Here is a 23,942-nt window from a genome sequence, read left to right as displayed (position 1 = left end):
TTTTCTTGCTATCAAACCTCAGGATGTGTAAAGAGGAACTGGAAGTTTGGTCATTACCAAATTGAAATATTTAACACAATGAAGCAACATGAGGTTTGTTTCTGTGCTTTGTGTATTTACTCAATATGCATTCAAGTTTAAAGCAACATGGCAACATGAGTAAAAATATAAAAATAAATGATTTAAGGAATAATTATTAAAATGCCATTAGATCCACAACAAAAACCTCCTGACATCTCACCTCTGTTTTTGACCTTCTGCAAATGATTTTTAGTTTTTAATAAATAATTACAATCCACAGTAAAACTGAAAATAATGAATAAGTGTTGATAATGTTCACTCGTATGGACACCAGACTGATATGTCTTCTGACATCGTATTTGTTGGTAACATGTAATATTCACTTTGATGTGCCAATAGAAGATACATTTATTTGCTGTCTTTGTTAATTTAATTTGTGAAACATACAGGTCTTTAGTTTCAGTTCAACCACACACTGAGTCATTTACTCTGTTTGGGTGTCAGCCAAACAGAATTTAACCACAAGGTGAAAACATTCACAGATCTGAGGTCAAAGGAACATTTTTATTATAGTACTGCATGATGATGTTTCAGCTAAGAGTCAGATAAAATCTCTAGATGTTTTTATGCAGCGTGAAAGAAGAATTTCAACATAATTCCTCCGATAAAGAATCAAAATATATAAAAAAGTCATTAAAAAGACTTAGATATAAAAATACAGGCTGTAAAACAGAAAAGGGGTTTTGGTACATTCACTTCCAGTGTGCAGGAAGAGTAACATCGCAGCATGATAATGATCCAGGGGACGCTGCAAAAACATGTCAGAGTAAGAAAAAAGACCTGGTAAGATATGACTTAAAGCGATGGAAAACGTCACAAAACTGCTGCGGTTTGAGCTTTGTGTCCAAAAGGGAAGGAAGCACAGAGAGACCAATCAGAAGAAGAACCTGTAGAAAAACTCTGTCACACCCAAACAAAACACAACTTCTCTTTTTTTCTGCAAAGTAAAACTGTTTGTGATTATCTGAGGATCAGAGTGCAGCAGGCTGGATGTGACGATGGGGCACTCTTTGCTCTGCATGATGGGCTTTTTCTGTAAGTACACGTCTGACATTGTTTGAAAGGCATCATTAATTAAAATGTTTCTGATCTCTGAGAATTAGTGAGTCACTGCTTAGAGCTTGTTTAGCAAACAGGAGAAATTTGGTGATTATTGTTCATCCCTAAATTTAAAATAATCAACAATCAGAGTAAAGTCTTTAAAAAAACTTTACTCTGAGGTATAATATCTGATGAGTTTTTATTCATTATTTTAGTGCTCAGTACAGTCATCTGTGGAAACGCTGAAGGTAAGAAACACTGTTTTTACTCCAGTTCATATATGTAGCTGTTATCTCCTACAATGCTCGAAATCAGGGGTGTCAAACCTACGGTCCACGGGCCACATTCGGTCCTCAATACAATTATTTCCGGCCTGCGAGCCAGTTATTAATGAACCCTCGGTATGTGGGAACTGAATCTTCAGCCCTGCTAAGAATCTGTGCTTTGAAGGGCGCACCATGTGGCCAATCGCATGCAAAGACAGGCTGGGATCATACCATTATGTGAAAGAAAGAAGGGGGGCAGACATTCTGAAGACAGCAAGTGTAGTGGTACAGGCCAAACCATTTCAACAACTACCAAACAGGTAAAACAGCAAATGATTAAAGTGCAGGTAAACAGAAATGTTTCTGTTTTTCAGCATCTACTATAGAAATACAGTATAGATATAATAATGATGAGCTACCAGAAGTTTCTTTCTATTTTTACACATTTGTTTCTTACAATTTAAGTCAAATGGTGGTGCCGACAGGTTTCTCTCTTTCTCACAGCAGCTTTTTCTTCATCATGTAGAAAAACAGTTAAATACTGTAAATCATTTCTTACACTGATGGTGTCAGGGTGGTGGCTCATTGGTTCCCTTTTCTGTTCCCGTGTTTCATTCCGTGTCTCCTTTCTGTGTTGAGTCTGTTTTGTCACCCATGTTTGTCTCTCACCCCTCCATGTGCCTTATCTCCATGTTTGTAACTCTCTGCCCTCTCTCCCTCACCCCCTTGTGTCTTAGTCGTTTTACTGTGTTTCATCTTCATCTTCATCCTCTCCTCCCCTGTTCCTGTCCTTGTGTCTCTGCTATTGCCTCCCTGTTTGTTTATCACTGTTGTTGTCAAGTCCGTGTGTCTCAGGTGTAGGTCTCAGTGTTTCCTGTTTTACTTTGACAGTGTCCCATCCTGAGTTCAGTTTTGCTTCCTGTATTGTGTCATTATGTTTATTCCCCCCAGCTGTCTTCTCCGTGTGTTTCCTCATCACCATCTTGTATATTTATGGAGTCAGTTGTCAGTTGGTTTTATATGGCGTTATTTTTGTGGAACTATTCTGAGCGCACGTAAAAAAAAAATTGAGCGCACGTAAAATTAAAAAAAAAAAAAAATCAAAATCCTTGTACAAAGCTACATGGATAAAAATGAAAGGAAATACCAGATACTCCGGCTTCCTCCCACAGTCTAAAGACATGCACTTTGTAGGATTAGCTGAATTGATTATTTTAAATAAGTGTGAGTGTGAATGTTTGTCTGTGTCTGTCTTTGCCCTGCAACAGACTGGCGACCTGTCCAGGGTGTACCCTGCCTCTCGCTCTATGATAGCTGGGATAGTCTATAGCCTCCTGCGACCCTGATAAGGATAAGCGGAAGAGAATAGACAAGAGTTTAAAGTGGGATTCAGTGGGTGCAGAACCCTAAAATCAGTTTTTAATGGCTCAGCCTATTTTCTATTGAGAGCTCCAGTAGATTTTCTTAATGTATGAGCTGTGATCAGCTGACCTGCTGCTCTTTACAGATTTATCCACCTGAATTCAGTCAGATGTAAGCAGACGTTTCATGAGTTGTCCTCGTCTCTACACTCACAGTATACTGTTTATATTGACTTTATATTGGACTGCCACTGTGCACCAGTCACACACTGGTCTTTCCTTTAAATTCATCACAGTACAGCAAACTAACCTGTTTATCCTGCACTAATCTGTAGAGGATTTTCATGCAGCCTTAAATAACACAGTGATTCTACCTCAGTTTGTTTTGCAGCATGCTTCACACTATGAAAAATGTAATGTCAACATAAATACTCAAGTAAAGTACAGATAGCTTACGTACAGTAACAAAGTATTTGTACTTTGTTACTTCCCACCTCTGGAAATAAGTAAATTGTGTGATATTTGACTATAAAATTGAAGTTGTTTACATGATATTGTGTGGTTATGCGTTGATGTTCAGTGTCACAGTTTAGATTTGTGCACACCTGGTTGTGGTCAGTCACTCTGCTGGTAGAGTCTAGATATCATTTAATCTGTTTGGTAAAAACTAAACTTTTTATTGTTGATTTTTTAAGTCAAATTATCAGTCATGTTTTATTTGATCAGCTCCTCCTAAGCCCACTGTGACCCTGCAGCCATCCTGGACTCAGATATACAGCGGTGAGACAGTCACTGTCAGATGTGAGATTCAGGAAGGTGAAGGAGCTCAGTGGACGTATGAATGGAGACGAGACCAGGTAAACACACCTCCAACATCCAATGAATACAGAATCATCAGAGCTACTGAGTCTGACAGTGGAGGATACAGCTGTCGGGGCAGAAGAAACTCTTCCTGGACAGAGTGGAGTGACATCACCACATTGAAAGTAACAGGCAAGTTGAACATATTTCACTCATTTTAATTTATACTGCACAATGTTTCATCCAAAGACACAACAAAATACTTTGTCTTTTAATTATACTGTTTTTTAAATTCATATCATAAGTACTTACAGTGAAACACTTGGAAGGAAAAAATATTTCCAGATGTGGATTTATTGCTGCAGTTCCATCAGTTCTTTTGTTTTTAGCATTTTTACATTAATTTTTCTTCAAGTTTGACCTAAAAATACATTATAATTATATCAGAGACTGGTCTGCTATGTAAGCCTTTCTCATTACAGGTTTTACTTGGATTCTCTCCACTGATTGATGTTAATGAATACATTTATAAATGAATGAAAAACGAATGGTTTATAGCACTCTGACATGTTTCCTCAGTACGACACGCCCAAACACACACACCAGGGGAGAGCTTTTAGATCCTGTGCTCACTTTTTATCTCTGTTGTTCACACACACACACACACACACACACACACACACACACACACACACACACACACACACACACACACACACACACACACACACACACACACTTCCCTCCATTCTGCTCCACTCTGACTCTCAGTCTCAGTCTGACTCCCCTCTTCCAGACCCCAGCAGCTACTAAAATAAGGGAAAAGGTCATTAGTGCGGCTGGGATCAGCTGTTTCTGCCACCCACCCCTGACTCTGGCTGTATCCCAATTCAGGGTCTGCAGCCTTAAAGCACGCAGCCTTAACGGTCCACAAGGGCCACGTACTCAAAGACCGCTAAGGCCGGAAGTGAGAGGCTTGTGAAATGGGATGGTGTAGCCTTCGTCTCGCTGCCCAGGTTGCCTAGCAACCATGACACTAACTAGCTTTGTTTGACAGAAATGAAGTTCATTTGTTTGTTTGTTTCTACAGGAGCTTTGATTTGAAGTATCTGAGGCTGAGACCACGGGACTGTGAAATCATGATTGTTCTTCATTTCTGTACTGAACAGTCATTTAAGATTAGCTAGTAAATAACAATTAGCTCATGTTGTTCATGAGACTAAAGTCATCTCACTTTGGTAATGTAAATATAATATGGCCAATATTAAAGTTATATAATTTCAATCATTATTAGTTATTACAGCAGTGAATGAACTCTGTTTCAAATACTGAGCTTCAGTAAAGATTCAAGCTGCATTTATTTATATTATTTATATTTCCTGTCACCTTAAATCTTCACTCAAAGACAGGTTTCTTTGACCCTGTATAACTGTGTTATATATATGAGAGACAAATATTGTTCTTTTAATATGTTGGCATTACTAAATTTGTCTCAGTGCTTACTTTAAATATCCATAAAATCATCACATTCTCTCTAAGATTAAGGTCAACTATTGAACGGCGTATATTTTAAAGTGAAGGCTTTAAAACCAAGTTAGTACAAACATCGCTAATGTCACATAACTTTGCCGACATGTGGCCAACAGTAATGTTTTAATGTTCTTTGTTATTAAACATTCGCACATAAATAAGTAACATAATATTCAGTACTTAGTTTTAAAAGTTTACTCTTCCGCCGTTTTTTTTTCTGGCAAAATTATCCACACCCACCGCCGCACTATGCATTCTGGGATATGTTGGGCCACGAAGTCTACACCGCCACATCCTTAAAATTCAGGGGAATGATGGACGCATTTGAGGGCCGCATTTCGAGCAGCCTTTGAATTGGGACAGCCTTCGTCGCATCGCTGTGACGTAATTGGCCTTAAAATGCGGCCTTTAAGGCTGCAGACCCTGAATTGGGATACAGCCTCTGTCCCCTGAACCTGCAGCTGAGCCCCAAACCACACCCACCACAGGTGTTCACGAGTGTCAGAATACCTTAGAAGAACCTGTAATGTAGAACAGGTCCATATGTGGATCATTTGTTTACAGTTCAGTTCATGGAAAATCACTGAGAGTTACCTTGATCTGCTGCTGATGAAGTTTTTAGTAAACTTTGTTGAGCCCATGTGCTTGATGTTTTAAACTGTTTCCTGTCACATGTTTACATTCCTGATTATTTAAAAAAAAGTCTAGTGCTAAATCCACTGGTTCAGAAAAGTTTGGACTTGGATTGTAAAATTACATGTGACCCTGGCATGTTGAGTTCTCTTAATGACTGTCTTTGTGAGGCTCAAACTGAATATCAGCCAATGTCCTCATATCACAAAAGAAATGCAGTCATGCATTTATGTCTTTAGTAATAATTAATAAAACAAAACATTTTTATTGCTGATTTTCAACTCATATTGTCTACAGCATGAAAAATTATGATTACCATTAACAAGAGCAATAAAAACTGGGACAACTTTAATAATGATTTTATATTTAAGTTTGTTAATGATATTTTTTTAACAGCTCCTCCTAAGCCCACTGTGACCCTGCAGCCATCCGGGACTCAGATATACAGCGGTGAGATATACAGCGGTGAGACAGTCACTGTCAGATGTGAGATTCAGGGAGGTGAAGGAGTTCAGTGGACGTATGAATGGAGACCAGCTAAGGTAAACACACCTCCAGCATCCAGTGAATACAGAATCAGCAACGCTGCTGAGTCTGATGGTGGAGAATACAGATGTCGGGGTAGAAGAAACTCTTCCTGGACAGAGTGGAGTGACATCACCACATTGAGAGTAACGGGTAAGTTGGACACATTTCACTCATTTTAATTCCCAAAACACAACAAAATACTTTAAACAGTACTGCAGGTTTTTTTTTTTTGTTTTTTTTAGTTTAGTATCCAAAGTCATATAAAACAGTTTTTCCTTTATAAAAATATTCAGTTGTCATTCAGAGTCAAACATCCGGAAAAGAAAAAAAAAATGTGTTTGTAACATGAAAAAAACAAATGCAATTGTCATTGTCCCAGCTGCCTTGTGTCTGTGGCTGCAAACGCAGAGTTTTCATCACGGTTTCAAAACTGAATGTTAGCTAATGTCTTTCAGCTAAACTCAGGCAATGTTGCCATTGAATCTCCTCAGCTGAACACATGCTGAACACATGCTGAACACATGCTGCCATCAGTTGCTTCTCTGCTGGAAAATTTCAAGACAATAACAAAAATATTTCTGGATTAATTGCAACATAAATTATGAGTCATTTTAAAACATTTAAAGACAGAAAACCATTTTACATGCTTTGATTTTTCACACCTAGATCACTGAAACAGTCTCAGCAAACAATCAGATGAATGACTGCAGACTAACTCAGACACCTCACATCACATCACATGGGATTACACCTGTCCCACTGTTACACTGGCTCCCAGCATGTTTTCAAACTGATTTCAGGATTTAATTATTTGCTTTTAAGGTGCTTCATGGCCTGGAGTCTGACATGGAGTCAGTCACTTCCTTTTAGTTTCTTTAAGTAATATTTTCATGAGATGAATTCTCCAGTTTTACTCGACATGTTAATCTTCTTTGAACTGTGTTGCTGTTTTTCTACATTTGTCACTTTTGTTTATTTATTCTTCTGCTTCTATAAAGAGTTGTGAAATTTTGAGTTTGAAAAGTCTTGTATAAAGTTGTCATTACTGTCACGTCCTGTCTTTGGGGACTAGTCTGTTCTTCTGTTTCTCTTTCTGACAGCAGGATTACTTTGAGAGATGGAAATAGAAAAATAGAAGAACTTCAGTTTTGTTGTGTCTACTTTAAGATATGAGATTAAGGATCGACCTTGACAGAGTAACCTCTTCAAGAGCCTAACTAATCCTGGCATTTAAAGAAAGTCTCTCCTCATCCTGTTTCTAAATTTAATCTAAAGTGTTTTCTTATTAAACTCATCAACGTTCCGGTTATCCACACTGATTTGTTTATACACCTCAAAGATCGTATCTTTGTGAAAGTAAATCAGACTTAAGATAACTCATTAAAAAAACTTTTTGTAAATAATAAATTTATTTATAAAGGACACAAATAAAAGATAACTGTACAAAGTAAATACTTGTACGTTTTACTAAAAGTGTTGTGTTACAGTTTGAAAGCTATAAATAATATTATTGTCTTCAAACTGTTTGTCTTTGAATCAGCTGTTTTGCAATGACTCTACTCTTATGTTATAAACAGCAGAGTTTTTATGTTTCTCTTCTTCTAACTGGATCATTCTTATGTGAACAGTTCCCACTAAGCCCACTGTGACCCTGCAGCCACCCTGGACTCAGATATACAGCGGTGAGACAATCAGTGTCAGATGTGAGATTCATGGAGGTGAAGGAGCTCAGTGGACGTATGAATGGAGACCTAACAAGTTAAACACACCTCCAACATTCAATGAATACAGAATCACAGTTACTGAGTCTGACAGTGGAGGATACAGCTGCCGTGGCACAAGGACCTATATGTTAACAAAGTGGAGTGATACCATCACACTGTCTGTATCATGTAAGTTGGAGATCTGTTTTATCAACATTAGTAAGAATCTGTTTTCTTGCAGCTTTGTAGCTGTTTCATTTGTGCTGCTCAGTAAAATATTTTGAAAAGCAGCTTTTTGTTCACAGTGAAGAGAACAAAACATAGAAGAGTAACTTCTCTGCTGTGCAGCTCTAATACATGAAGTGCAGAACAAATGCTGAACCTGTTTCAGCTGCTCCACCACATCCACTAAGAACAACAGTTACATCCAATATTATAAATATTAAAAAAATTTGCTGTGCTGATCAAAACAGTATTTCAGAGTATTTTGTGTCACACACTTTGTTATAGCTTCACCAATAAAGTTTTGTGATATTTGATAATTTACATATTTCCATCTTTAAATCGTTCTGATTCAGTCATTTTTACTTTTATGTTCTTGTTCTAAACTGAACTGCAGCGAAACCAAAGGCTGAACTGAGAGCTGATAAGACAGCTGTTCCAGTAGGGGGCAGTGTGACCCTGACCTGCTCTGTGAGCCCATCATCATCATCATCATCATCATCATCATCATCATCATCATCATCTGGATGGAAATACTACTGGTACAGAGATTGGAAATCTTATCAACCTGTGACAAATGGACAAATCAGTGTCTCAGAGGGAGGACGCTACAGCTGCAGAGGAGGAAGAGGAGAACCAGTTTACTACACAGAGGAAAGTGAGACAGTCAGGATTGACACAACTGGTGAGTTTAAATGTAACTTCCTACAAAGCACTACATCTGATGGTAATTGAACCTTTTGTCTTTCATGTGTTTTTATTGTACTTTGTTGAACATTAACAGTGTCAAACAGGTCTGTTGTGACTCTGTATCCAAACTGGTCTGAGATATACAGAGGAGAAACGATCACTGTCAGATGTGAGATCCATGGAGGAGACACTGAGTGGGATTATGAGTGGGAAACAAACAGCACCATAAAACCTCCAAATCAAAATGAATACAGGATTAGATCTGCTTCATCATCCAACAGTGGAAACTATCGCTGTAAGGGCAGAATGAAAAGTTCACAGCATGAAACAACAGAGTGGAGTGATTCAGTCACACTGACAGTTTCTCACAGTAAGTCATATTTGCTTTAAGCTGTTTGAACACTTTGTAAAATGTGTTTCTGTTCATATAGACTGAGATTATTATTCTTTGTATAAACTGAGCTCACTGTTCAGAGACTGTACTACATGTTCACTGAGAGAAAATCTTTGTTGAACAGATAAACCCTGTCCTGTCCTCACTGTGTCTCCATCATGGCTGAGTCCTGGAGCCTCAGTAACTCTGAACTGTGAGGTTGAACATCCGTCTGCAGGATGGAGCTTCTACTGGTATAAAGCTGTTCCTGATCTATCAGAGAAATTCTCCAGTTATGAGCTGCTACCTGATGGCAGTGGGACTGCAAACAACTCCTACATCATTCATGGACAGACACACACAGCAGGATATGTGTGCAGAGCTGGAAGAGGAGACCCAGAGTATCACACTGATCACAGTCAACCAAAGTTCGTCTGGTCTGCAGGTCAGTTTGTTTCTCTCTAATAAATTATGTCATCACTTTAATTCACCATTATTTTTCTTGCAACAACATACTGACATTGAAATCTGATGTTCAATTACAATTAAAATGCATTAAATGATTATATTTAAGTTTGCTCATAAGGATTAAATTGAATCTCATCCTTTCTCACTACATTCAAGTAAACTGAGCTTCAGTCAAACACTTCTGTTGTTATTCAAATTCCTCCTTGTTTGTTTCTCACCGAGTTAAACAAGGATGAATTTTGTCTCCAGCTCTTTTTAATCTTCATGTTGATGATTAGAAAGTCTGTAAATCTGGCAGGACTCCTGTGAAGAACATTATGTACAAACATTGCAGCGGCCCAAATTGTTTGGTGGCCTGGCAGTACCAAACTTCGAGTTTTATTACTGGTCATTCCAAATCAGGGCGCTTAGTACGTGGGTCAACCCAGAGGCTACTACTGCGTGGAAAATGATTGAATCCGCCAAGGCAGCACCGCATAGACTACAAGATCTTCTGTTTGCTAATGTTCCTACCAATACGCTCTACAACGACAACAAATTTGGACCTATTATTGCCAACTCTATACAAGTATGGAGGAAAATAGAAAGACGGCTAGGTGCTCCAGTTAAATTTTGTAAAAGCTCACCACTCTGGCATAATTTAAAGTTACTATGTGGCAGCCGACCATTTGTTCAACCCTCTTGGTTCTCACTCGGGATAAACCTTTTTGATGATCTATTCAACGCCCAAGGCCTTCGCTCATTTCAGGACTTAAGGACACGTTTCTCTCTTCCTGCATCTTCTTACCTTGTGTATCTGCAGCTCAGATCAGCTTTAAAAGCATATGGTGTCCCCTGGGACTCTCCTCTTCCCTCTCATCCCATGTTGGACTGGATCTTGCCTAACTCTGGCAGACCCTCTGTTTCCAAAATCTATAACAGATTAGCCGAACATGGTATAAAGTCCCTGCCCATTGAATCTATTTGGATCAGGGAACTGGGAGAACTACAGGTTAATATAGACTGGGATACAGTGTGGTCTAATCTGAGTTTGACTTCTAAGAACCTGGCGCATCAATTAATTCATTTCAAAACCATACACAGAACATACATTACACCCTATAGGAGGTTTCGGATGAAACTACAGGCTACGTATCACTGTCACATCTGCAATGATTCATCACCTGGCACGTTTTTGCACATGTTTTGGGACTGTCCTGTTGTATCCCATTTTTGGGTCTTTGTGAACTCTGTGTTATCTGAGGTGCTGGACGTTTTTTATGTTCCCAATCCTGGTCTTTGTCTCCTTAATGATACCTCTGAAATCTCCTTGAAACAACTACAATGCAAAATGTTATTCGCTGGATTCACATCCGCAAAGAAGACTATTACGAAGCAATGGTTCAGTCCTGACATTTGTATGGAATCATTCTGGAGACGATGTCTTATCCGTGTTATTGGTTTTGAACATACCACAGCAAAATTAAATCAAGCTCGACCCACGACTGTTGAAGCTTGGGAAATCTTCTCATCCAGTGTTATCGCCTGGAAGAGGCAATAATTGGTTTTAACTTTGTGTTTTTGTGTTTTTTCTTTGCTGTCCCTATGCCTTGTGACTAATGTTTGCTCTGCTACTGCAGTTTACAGTTGTGCTGTATATGTCTGTACCCCCCCCCCCCCAACCCCGTTTTGAATCAATAAAATGTTGATCACAAAAAAAAGAACATTATGTACACAGATGATCTCATAGTCTTTAGTCCTCATGTTGTTCTTTTGCTGTGGAAAATGATATCAGACATGATGCCTGTAAAAGTGCTGTCATGAGATGTAGAAGCAAAGAAAACAAACATTTAAGATCTGCTGATGTTAAACTGTCTGATAATGATCTGACTGTTTGTAATAAGGTCACAAATGTCAGACATCTTATTACATGACAGATGGTGAAGATATTTGCTTGTGACAACAAACATGCACGCTGTGGACAAACTGTAGGAAAGCAGGTTTACAGAAACTTCTAATGTAGCTTCTAATGATGCTGTGAGATTATTACTGAGAGACCCAGATGGTTCAGTGAAATCTTTCCAGCTGCAGGAGTCACAACATTTAAATCTGTATTAACAAATCTCATTCATAGATTTATTTGCAGTTATGGTGGGTTTAGCAAGAACTATTTTTTTCACTGTGATATTTTGAATCCTAACATCTGTGAGCTTTGTCTCTTCACTGCATGTTGTTTCCAGATGTTCATTCAGCAGCGTCTCTCACAGTGAGTCCTGACAGAGTGCAACACTTCACCTTTGACTCTGTCTCACTGACCTGTGAGGGAAACTTCACTGAGTGGAGAGTGAGGAAGTTCTCTGAGGACGGCCGACTCTCTTACTGTTGGAGAATGACTGGATCCACATGTGACATCTACACATCAAAGTCAGATACTGGAGTGTACTGGTGTGAGTCTGGATCAGGAGAGTTCAGCAGTGCGGTCAACATCACTGTACAGAGTATGTTATTGTACATTTACTTCTTGGATCTGAATGATTTAGACGTCACATGAACATTTGTCTCAGCTTTGCTCTATGTGAAGTAACTCTATGTGGCAAAACAAACAACAATGATCATTTTCAGAATAATTCAGGCACCAAAGCATCAAAATATTCTTGATTGTTGGTCTCATTTCACTCGATCTTTTTATAATCAAGTTTGTCAAAATTTGCAGACAATATTTTATATATTCTCCCTTTCAGAATAAAGGAATAGGGAAACACGTCATGTAAAATACAACAAACATACAAACATTTACAATTTCAACTTTAACCATTAAATAATTTCATAGTTTGACTCCTGCAGGGAGGATGAAGGGAGCATCCAAACTATATTTCCAGTCCTCTTAATCAAATTTTGAATTTGGGATCTGAGCTTGACAGAAAGGTTGCCAAAACATGTAGTGATATCACGAATAGCAGATTCAACAATCTCCATATAGAATAGTAACATGATGCATTTATTTACTCCATGGACCCTCAGCCTTCTAACAAAAATGCAAGTGCTGAATGATCCACATGATGAACCCACTGTAACTGAACATTTCAATCCTTAAATGTTGTCACTTGTTCAAAAGTCTCTCCAGTCATTAAAACCAGGCTCTCAGAAAATCTCTCTGAAGTCAGGTCTGCATGTAGATCATGAGACACGACTCACAGCTTTTTCTCAAAGGTTTGCACCAGCTGGTCTGACTGAAACAATTGTGTGTGATTGTTTCACAGATGATGGTAATGTTCCTATCCTGGTGAGTCCTGTTCATCCTGTGACTGAGGGAGCTTCTGTTAGTCTGAGCTGCAGTTTGAGAACACAAAAAATACTTTCCAATGTGTTTTTCTATCACAATGACAAACTTATTGGAAATTATACCCGAGGGGAGCTGAACATCTCTGCAGTGTCAAAGTCTGTTGAAGGTTTCTACAAGTGTCAGTACTCAGGAAGAGAGTCAGCACAGAGCTGGATGTCAGTTAAAGGTGAGCAGGATCAAAACATTTGATGGATTTTAATGGATTTCATGCTTGAGAAGGAACATTAGATTGTCTGTTTAAAGGCTTGAAGTCACCTGGATCTATTTTGTCAGAACTTTATAAAACTATTATGTAATATCTCTAAATTGTTAGGTTTAATATCGTTGTGATTCAGGACTCATGTGTGGGACTCAGGTGAAAACAGCAGAGGATGTACTCAGTCAGTTTTTTTACTCAAACAAAGGATAAATAATTTAACACAACAGACTGTGAGCTTTGACTCAGTCAACAAGAACAAAACATAAATGAACCTAAACTTAAGGAGTGAGTCCTACATAAATATCTTAACTGAGGTGAGAGAGACAGGCCAGAGGAGCGGACATAACAGCGTGAGGGCGGCAGATCTGTGGGAGAGGAGAGAGCAGTTAGGGCAGGAAATCTGAGAGGGAATGTGACAAGACAGAGAGTGTTCATAAAGTGGCTGCAACAATGCCTTACTTGGAGTCCAGACTAGGTGGGGGTAAAGGATGAGGCAGAGGCCCAAGGAAACTGCTGAAGGGTGGGCAGACAAGTGAGGAAGAGACTCCGAGGGGGTTAGCGGTGGCGGTGAATAGGGGGGTAATGATCCAAGGTGGCAGGCGTCTGACTGGAGGTGAATGATGGCATGAAAACGAATCTTGAAGCAGGAAGAAACTGAAACAAGGGGAAAATCTGTTAGCATACAAATCTTATTTTCCTAGAAACAATCCCAGCAGACCTGCCTGGTTACCTCACTGACGACCTGCAGTCATGTTAACTATCCATTAACATTTGGCTTACAGCCACCGAGGTCTTCAAGGTCAACTTTATGACTAAAAAAATCCTTATAACATAGAAACTATGATTCTTACAAAGGTGTTGTGTCTTGTCAACATATAGAAAGTACTGTATAAAGATTTAAAATATCATGTTACGTTTGACCTCTGACCTCACTTTTACATTTCACATCTGCCCTTGTTGTCATGTTGAAACAAATCTGCCTTTGGACTGAACTGAACTACAAACTTCTGCCAGTACAAATAAAACAAAATAAATACACTGAAAATACAATACTGTTTCTTTAAACGTAAATGCTGTTAACAGAGTGAGCTGCCTTAGCAGAGATTTGTGCTCTCAGAGTGTTTGTTTTATTTATTAATAATTAATTATTGTTTGTTGTTACAGTAACTGTGTCTGGAGCTGACAGCTCTTCATCTCCTGTGTGGTTGATTGTTGGACTGGTTTGTGGAGTCTCTCTCATTATTATTCTCCTGCTCTTGTTGTATCGCTGCAGACAGTCCAAGTGTAAGAGCCTCTTCTTTTCATGCTGTATTAGAGAGTTTATTTACTACATACACTTTAATTATTCACACATATACATGTATTCTGATCTCATGACACTAAATATCAGTGGAACAATTTATACATGACAAACATGTGTAATAACATTTGTCTCTTTCACAGATTCCTGCTTCACCAGGTTGGTAAAATACTTTTTATTATTATTTTAAACAAACATCAGTTACTTTTGAGTTTATTGTGTTTATTTATTTATTTGATGTTCCCCTGGTCCCAGCTCCTATATTTGTTCCACTTTTAACAGTAATACACAAAACTCTGGACTCGGACCTTTCTCTCCCACAGTCAACACAATACCCGTTATAATCACAAACAGAGAGCAACAGAATTATCATAAATCCAGTAACTCCAAAAACATTAATAACCTCCGGCCTCTTCAAAAATGTCAACATCCATTCAACTCTGTTGTCAAAAATCCACCGGTCTCAATCAGTATGGCACTTTTAAATGTCCGCTCTCTGTTGAATAAGTCTTTTATTATTAATGATTTAATTTTAGATAATAAACTTGACTGTTTATTTTTAACTGAAACATGGCTGGGTTCAGATGCACCAGTTGTTCTCACTGAGGCCTCCCCACCAAATTTTAATTTCTCTTTTCCTATTAGAAGTGGTAAGAGAGGTGGTGGGACTGCATCTTTAGCCAACAACACACTCACCACCAAACACATTTTATTTGATCATTTTACCACTTTGAATTCCATGCTATTGTTTTCAGCAGCCCTCCAGTTTTATCTGTCACAATTTATAGACCACCTAAAGACAGTGCTGCTTTTATCAAGGAATTCTCAGAATTTTTAACAAACATACATTCAAAATATAATATGATAATTTTAACCGGTGATTTTAACCTGCACATAGATAATCCTTCTGACCCTGCATCAAAAGAATTCTTAAACATTCTTCACTGTTTGGATTTTACCCAGCACGTCATGCAGCTGACTCACAACAGAGGACACACCCTGGACCTGGTCATCACCCATGGGCTGTCTGCCAGTGTGTCCTCTGTTGTTGACTTGGCTGTCTCTGACCACTACTGTGTGTTTTTTAACATCACCGGTTTTATTCAGCCGGAGACCTTAGTGCGAACTGTGAGGAGGCGCTATCTAACCTCTGAAGTGGCTGCAAATTTTACCAGGGTTTTAGACGAATGCCCCCCTGCTATTTTACCTGCACCCTGTGATTTTATTTTTAGTCATTTTAACAGCAAACTGAAGAAATGCCTTGACTCCGTTGCTCCACTTACCACCAAAAAGATTAACGTAAAACATGCATCACCCTGGAGAAACGAAGAAGTCAAAAAATTCAAAAGAAATTGCAGGGCAGCAGAAAGGAGATGGAGGAAAAATAAAAATACAATCAACCATGAAATATTTTGCGAGCAACTTAAAATGTACAATAATACACTAAGGAATTCAAGAAATTCATACTTTGCCAAAATAATCAGTAATAACAAAAATAATCCCAAGGTCCTCTTTTCCACCATAGATCATTTATTTAACCCTGATTTTAACAGCTCCCACAGAACCCCCACAGACTCGGTCTGTGAGCAGTTTGCAGACAACTTCAGGGGAAAAATCAGCGCCATCAGATCTGATATTTTATCTTCCCGCGATATGATTTTAAACACATCTGAGGACTCGATTGTACCTGAGGAGACACTGGACAGCTTTGTCCTGGTTAATGCTGAGAACCTTAAGAAAGTTTTCTCCACAGTGAGACCCACCACATGTCTTTTAGATCCAATCCCTTCCTCACTCTTTAAAACACTTTATGGATCTTTTGAAGCTGAGCTTTTATACATGATGAATTGCTCTCTTCAGTTCGGTGTCTTCCCTGCTGCCTTTAAAACGGCGGTGGTGAGGCCCCTTCTGAAGAAGAGCAATTTGGATTGTAATGATTTTAATAACTACAGACCTGTATCCAACTTACCATTTTTAAGTAAAATTTTAGAAAAACTTGTTTTTACTCAGATTAATTACTTTTTGAGTGATAGACAGATCCTGGAGATATTCCAGTCTGGATTTAGGGTGAACCACAGCACAGAGACTGCTCTCCTAAAGGTTTTAAATGATCTTAGATGTAACTGGGACTCCCAAAAGCTCTCAGTCCTGGTGCTACTGGATCTAAGCGCAGCCTTTGATACAGTAGACCACGCTATTCTTTTAAACAGACTGAAACACATGGTGGGCCTCTCTGGTGCTGTACACAACTGGTTCACTTCCTATCTCTCAGACAGAACTTTTATGGTGAGTATGGATACATGCTCCTCTAAGATCCATAAAATGACATGTGGTGTGCCTCAAGGGTCAGTTTTAGGCCCTGTACTTTTTAATTTGTATATGCTCCCTCTCGGCGGTGTCATCAGGAGGCATGGAGTGAACTTCCACAGTTACGCTGATGACACTCAGCTGTACATTTCCATGTCTCCTGATGACACCAGACCAATGGATGCCCTTTTTAACTGTATTTTAGATATAAGATCTTGGATGGCAGAAAACTTTTTACAGCTTAACCAGGACAAAACTGAAGTTTTAATTGTCGGTCCTGAGGCTCAGAGAGAGAAACTCGTCTAAATTACAAGCATTTTCACTATGTCCTTCGCTACAAGTGAAAAACCTGGGTGTTATTTTTGACTCTGAGCTTGGTTTTATCCCACATATTAAACATGTAACCAAAATTGGATTTTATCATCTAAAAAATATAGCCAGAGTCCGCCCTATTCTCTCTCGGGCCAACACGGAGATGTTGATGCATGCTTTTATTACCAGTCCCATTGATTACTGTAATGCCCTGCTCTCTGGTCTTCCTAAAAAGAATATTTCAACTTTACAACTTTTACAAAACTCTGCAGCTCGTGTGCTGACGAAGACGAGAGGGCGGGCCCACATTACACCGGTTTTAGAATCGCTGCACTGGCTCCCCGTGTGTTTCAGGATCGATTTTAAAGTTCTTTTATTGGTTTTTAAATGTCTTAATGGTCTTGGGCCTTCTTATCTCTCAGATCTGCTTTTACCATATGAACCCTCGCGGACCTTGAGGTCCTCTGGTACTGGCCTTTTGATTGTCCCTAAAGTCAGGACACATACTCACGGAGAGGCAGCTTTTCAGTGGTATGGTCCTCGTCTGTGAAACAGCCTGCCGGAGGAGCTCAGGGCCGCAGAGAACGTACATGTTTTTAAGAACAGGCTCAAGACCCACCTTTTTAATTTGGCTTTTACTTAACGTTTATTTATTTTACGCTTATTTATTCTATCCTGTTATTCTATTTATTAATTTAGGTTTTACCTAATATTTATTGATTTTATTCTTATTCATTTTTTAATCTTCTTACTCTATTTATATTTATATTTATATTGTATCCCGTTCTTATTTATTTTATCTTTTTACCCAGTATATACTCTTATTAGGTCATATCTCCAGTGTTTCCTCAGAGGGCGCTCTCTGCACCGGGGCTGTGATCGACCGTGGCTGCTGGGGCTCTGGGGGTCCTCTCAGCCTGGCTGGGGGGCTTCTTTGCCTCCCTCCTGCTGTGTGCCCAGCCTGGAGGCTGCGGTCTGTGACCGGCTTCCGGTGCAGACGGCTCCCCATGATAGTGTTTCCTCACTTGGCTCATGCGTACCCAGTCCAATTTTACTTTTTAAGTGTGCGCGTGTGTGTGTGTGTGTGTGTGTGTGGGGGGGGCTCCTTTTAACCATGTAAAGCACTTTGTGCTACATTTTTTTTTTTTTGTATGAAAAGTGCTTTATAAATAAAGATTGATTGATTGATTGATTGATTTCCTGTTTTAGGTCGATCCAGTCTGAGAGTCACAGTCCGGGCTCCTCCACAAATCATGGAGTCAACCAGAATGAAACTCATGAGTACGACTCTGTTCAACATGGTCAGTATTTAAACGATTTAAACAATATTATCATTAATAATATGGACTTTTCATTTAGGTTCAGTTTGTGTTCAGCAGTTTTTCAAAGAACATTTATCAAAATCCAGTTAGACAAAAATCCAAACAGCCAAATGACACATGAACATAAAATCAGAAACAAACAGGATTTTACACCCTGAGTGTATCTTTACTGAAAGAATCCACAGAGATGTTGTTTCCAACACGTTCTCACTCCCTAAGCGTAGTATTTTACGCTAGGTGACAAATCATCAACATTTTACGCTTTTGGGTACCCAACACGTTCCTAAATGACGACATTAGAAAAATAAGAAAACATGAGAACCGTTTGGACGCAATCTACACATGTTTGTTCATTTTCTTAAAATCGCTTTGGAAAACACTATTTCACGTTATTAAAGTGCTGGTTAACGTTAGGGATAAGGTTAGGTTTAGGGCTGGAATACATGGCTGGAACGTCTATTACCGCGGGACCGTCATTCCACAGGAATTCATCCATAACCCGGCGCCTACCATAAGAATGTTCTCTGGCAAGCCATCACGATATTTGGCCAGGATGGCTTGCCATACATGGAAGGTCACCTTTCACAATCCTCAGGAACGCCGCGGGATGTGACAAAACATCGGTATGCTACGCCCCGGGAGTGAGAACGGCTGTTGTTTAATATTATAACAACACAAACAACAACATTATGGGTTAATGGTTTGAAAATATGTCATAGTTCTGGTTTTGACTTAAAGAGGAATATTTCATCTCTTTTAGGTTTTTATTAAAATGATTAATTTGACCCTGGCTCGTCTTTTTTTAGGTACCAATAACCTCTCTGAATATGTTATGCACGTGGAAGACGACAGAAATGGTGCAGTATATGTGCAGAAAAGCACAGAGCAGTTAGAGATGAAACTTGCTTTTGATTTAATAAAATTATTTCCATGTGACATGTTTACATTCCTGTAACTAAAATATGAACATTTCAGGATCAGATCAACATCAAGATGTCACATACTCTCTTACTGACCTTAAAAACTTTCAAAAGAAGAGTAAGTAAATAAAACACATGCAGTTTAAAAATAATAAATGTAAATGTAATGTAAAAATACTATAAATAAAAAATGTTAAAAAATTAACAGTTAATTTTTTTCATATGTTGAATACTCTGATCATCTTCACAGCGAAGCATCATGAACCAGAGCAGAGTGCTGTTTACTCTGAGGTGAAGACGGGAGCTGCAGGTACAGTCACAACCGTCTCATTCAGTGTTTGTACTGAAATGTGTCATTTCATTATGTTGCAGCTAATTATAGGTCAACATGGAGTTTAGTTATTCACTTACCAAGCTTACCTACTACACATCAGCAGAGTTAATCTGCAGTCATTTAGGTTTATGGTGGGTTAGTCATTAAGTCAGGTGTATTTGTTTAACATGATACTGTGTTGTTGTGTTGTTATCATTTAAAGCACTCAAACACAGAGTGGGTGATGTGGAGTATAAATGAGTATATGAGTTCATTTTGTAGTTTGCTGCAGATGAGTAACATCAGCAACATTGGAAGAAAGCACTGTGGAGTTCACGGTTAAAAGTTTCAGTTGCTCAATCTGGACTTATGAACTGAAATTATCTTTTTTTTTTACGTCAACACTATATCTGAAATCAGTGATAGCACTGAGTAGATTAGTTACATTAGGATAACAGTCAGGTGATTGAATTACATGATTATTACTAGTTGATTAAGATTTTGCTTTTCCCCTGCTAATTTCCTTAAATAAAATATCCTGTGTTCAAAAGTCTAAATTGTTAACTTTTTGTGTAACAGTAAAGGCAACTTTAACTGTAAATATCACATCTCATTAATAGTTCTTACATGTTGCTCTTAGCACTTAAAATAGTCTGTTCTTTACTTGGCAGCTAAAGTAATAATCTAGTGAACATACAAAGAGTGAGAATCATTAAGGGGAGCGTAGCATTAATGCTGTTAATGGCTGCAGCTGACAAATTTGCAGAGTTTAAATCCACCTCTACGTCCAACAGCTTTGTGTCATATACCTGCTGATCAAATGTATCCTGAGCTCTGACTTCTCTTTTAGAGGACAGTCTGATGTATGCTGAGGTCAAACACCCCAAAAAAGAAAAAGCCAAGAAGAAAGCAGGTAAACAAAGTCTGCCATCACCTCCAGTGAATGTTGTTCAACATGTTTATCTGGTCTTAAAATCTTCTTTCCACTCGCAGGAAAATCAAGTCCTGCAGCTGATGCAGCAGTTTATTCTGAAGTCACATCAGGAAGCTTTCCTGGTAATTATGCTGCCATGCAGGATGAGTTATTCTTCAAGTTATTAAATGGCGAACATCCTGAAACTTGGACATTTCTGTTCTTTGTGTGTTTGTATTACAGGTCAGTGAGGAGAGCTGCAGCAGCAAAGCCAAAAAGAAGCTTTTTATGAATCCACTGCTGCTCCTCTGCTGCTCAAATATCAGACACACTCAGTCTTTAGTGTTTATGAAGATGATATTGAATAATAATATGAAATAGACTTGTTACTTTTGCTTAGCATAACACACACGAGGGTGTGTCCTGTTTCAGATCCAAGCTCTTTATATTCAGCTGATATTTTTTTTTATATTCACTGTTGAACTTTGGTATAAAACTTTGAATGTATCCTGTTCCAACAGCAGTGAGAAAAAAGTTTGAAGCCTGTGATTTTTTTAGCTGATAGCAACGACTTAAAGTCAGCAGAGTTTCTTAGGAAGTGCTGGTATGGACACCAACAAATATTTTTACTATTTGAGTTTAAAAATCTACATCATGTAAAAAGGAATTATGTTCTTCCACTTATTAATTCAGAATCACAGGAGCCTCTCCCAGCTGTAACACACTGGGACAGTTCACCATTGTGTCACATGACTAACTCACTGAGACACACAAACATTCAGGCTCACAGTCACACCTACGACCACTCTAGAATCACAAGGTAACCTAACATGCAGGTCTCTGGACTGTGGGATGGAGCTGGAGTACCTGGAGAGGGGCCATGCAGACACGCGGAAAACCCATTCAATTATTATATTTTGCAGTTTTCCTTTTACTGTTTGCATGAAATTTTATTAAAGCAATTTAACAGGAGTAAAACAAAAGCAGAATCAAAAATAATCATCACAAAATAATCATCAAATCACATCAGTTATATATATCCAATATAATAGTCCAATTCCTTCTGAAAATTATAATCCACATGGTACAGATGAGCAGAGAGTGGCAAATAATACAGATCCAATTTGTAAGACCACAGTTCTCTTGCCAACTTTTATCATATATTCAGCCATGATTTTAGTAAAGTAGCTGCTGAAGTCTCCTATAACCTGTTTCACTTCACCCAAGATCCTGTTCCAGTGGAGTTCTGTTGCACAAGGTGCTTTTGATAAGATGATGCAGCTCTTTGCCAGATAATGATATATTTAAAAAAAAAAAAAAATAACATAGGAGTTTTTAAAGAAGAAAATGGTGAAAATTATGACCTGGCGAAATATGTCCCCTTGAAGAAACAGAACAACTTTGCACATCTATAGATAAAGATAACAACACAACACAAGAAACAAGCTTTTGTTTTTGAAAAGGACAGGAAATATAAACATCCAGTCAAAACCACAGGAGCTGTTTGAGGTTGGTGTAAGAAGGAAGGACACAGAGAGGCCAATCAGAACATGTGTTGTAAAAAGGGATTTTTATATCTATATTAAACAGTGCTTCTCTTTCTTCTGCATTTCGTATTTCTGTGAAGTGAAGTTATTTGATTGTTGTGGACTGACAAGGGCATGCTACATGGATGTAAACATGGCATCAAACTGAGATGACCGACCCAAATAAACCGTCATGTATGTTGTAGAGAAGACGACCAAAAACACAGAAGGAAGACTGGCACAAAACTAAGGAGAGGCAGCGACTACATATTCACAGAAGGCTGATTAGAGGAGTGGAGACAGCTCAAGAAAATGAGACAGGGCTGAAGCCAATCGCTAATTGATGAGGCAAAGGAGGTAACATTTAAGGCAACACACAAAGAACACAAACTTCCAAAATAAAGCAGGAAATGTGAAAACTAAACAGGGAAAATGCAGACACATGGAGGACCTACATAGGAATGAGTTGATACAAGAGGATAAAAGACTGAGGGTGGAATTAAAGTCCAAACATAACAGAGTTATACAGTTTTCTTCAGAGAATGAATGAAGTCTCAATTCTCCAAATCTATGAATTTAATTATTATATTTCTGCCAAACTGAGATGGATCTAGTGGCTTTGCTTGGGATACAGAAGAACTTATTGAATTTTGTTGTGGCTACACGCTCCTTTAAAATTGTGAAATTATCGATTGGCCTCCACAGAGAATGCTCTTTCCAAGTGCCCATCTACTTATCGGAGGGAAAAAAAATATTAAAGGTGCATAGTAAGTCAGTGGATCCTGCTGCAGTCTCTTTTCATGTTGCTTCTAGATTTAAGAAAAAAAAAGCTCTTTGTTCTTATTAAATTTTTCAATCTGTTTGTGCTAATTTTGCTTGAGAGTTCCACTCGTATATCTCTTAAAGTGAGATTTTTCATTATTCATTTGACAATTCTGGAAAGCCATGACTGCCCCTCTTAAGCTGAAGTTCTGTTGATTTGCTACTCACATGTGACTCTCCAAGCTGGCAATTATAGCTTGATTTAAATCCTCATCATCTGAATCTCCATAAAGAGACGCCACGACAGTTAAATATGAAGACTAATCTTCATCATTAACACTCATGGCAGGGTTAACATGCAGCCTTCCTCACAGATGGTACTTCCATCACTTCCTTGTTTTGCTCTTCGTCTTTTACCAGCACTCCTGTCAATACAGTTGGTTTCAGTGCCATCTTCTTCATCGCTGCTACTGCCAGGGTCGTCACCTTTAACTTGACTGCTAAACCTTGTAGTAATAGTTTTTCAGCAGTATGTGAGAAGGTTTCAGTAATGTGACTTCAACACTATTCTTTTATAAAGTAATTTCACTAAAACCTTCCTCGTTGTTGAGGTGATCATAGAGGAAAATGAAAAACCAAACATGATGCATGATGAAACAGAAAATGATGGAAAAGTGTTGAAATGTTTTTTTTTTAAAAACTTAAAACAGTGAAAAATATTCCAAGTGACAACACATAACATTTATATTAATATCTGAGAACACATATTTAAATACACTGAAGACAACACTCTGATAATATGAACATTGCTTCCTCCTCCACACACGTACTGAGGTCTGTCTGCTACACCTTCTAAGTGTGAGCACATCTATAAGAGCATAAATATGAGGGTTTAAGTATTGTAGAGTCAAATGTGAGGTCATCTTTCTGACAGCTAAACATTGGCCACAGTTAAAACAGTGTTGTGGGACCTTAACAGAGCCGTGCGTGTGCTCAAACCTCAATGAATTGAAGCGTTGCTGGATTATGCTTTTGGTACATTTCTGTTT

General features: G+C 38.5%; 1 protein-coding gene across 1 annotated transcript; it reads left to right on the top strand.

The window, feature by feature from the left end:
* The first annotated feature begins 701 nt into the window (after positions 1 to 701).
* LOC146522071 (Fc receptor-like protein 5) lies at positions 702 to 22,942 on the top strand. Its single transcript, XM_085150265.1, has 19 exons — positions 702 to 1,116; positions 1,338 to 1,370; positions 3,476 to 3,742; positions 6,110 to 6,391; positions 7,870 to 8,133; positions 8,564 to 8,851; positions 8,951 to 9,226; positions 9,375 to 9,674; positions 11,917 to 12,174; positions 12,937 to 13,185; positions 14,383 to 14,502; positions 14,662 to 14,677; positions 18,347 to 18,438; positions 19,266 to 19,316; positions 19,435 to 19,497; positions 19,630 to 19,689; positions 20,543 to 20,605; positions 20,686 to 20,748; positions 20,849 to 22,942. The coding sequence occupies exons 1-19, from the start codon at positions 1,080 to 1,082 to the stop codon at positions 20,854 to 20,856; spliced, it is 2,790 nt and encodes a 929-aa protein (XP_085006391.1). The 5' UTR covers positions 702 to 1,079; the 3' UTR covers positions 20,857 to 22,942.
* The last annotated feature ends 1,000 nt before the right edge of the window (positions 22,943 to 23,942 follow it).

This window comes from Neolamprologus multifasciatus, chromosome 3 (genome assembly GCF_963576455.1).
Source record: "Neolamprologus multifasciatus chromosome 3, fNeoMul1.2, whole genome shotgun sequence".
In the NCBI taxonomy this organism is placed as follows: Eukaryota; Metazoa; Chordata; class Actinopteri; order Cichliformes; family Cichlidae; genus Neolamprologus; species Neolamprologus multifasciatus.
The sequence above is the reverse complement of the archived record's forward strand: the minus strand, read 5'-3'. Positions and strand labels throughout refer to the sequence as shown.

Coding starts and splice junctions, on each gene's coding strand:
- LOC146522071 (XM_085150265.1), top strand. CDS start 1,080: ATGGGGCACTCTTTGCTCTGCATGATGGGCTTTTTCT. Junction 6,392..7,869: donor CACCACATTGAGAGTAACGG/GTAAGTTGGACA, acceptor TTATGTGAACAG/TTCCCACTAAGCCCACTGTG. Junction 19,317..19,434: donor CGTGGAAGACGACAGAAATG/GTGCAGTATATG, acceptor TGAACATTTCAG/GATCAGATCAACATCAAGAT.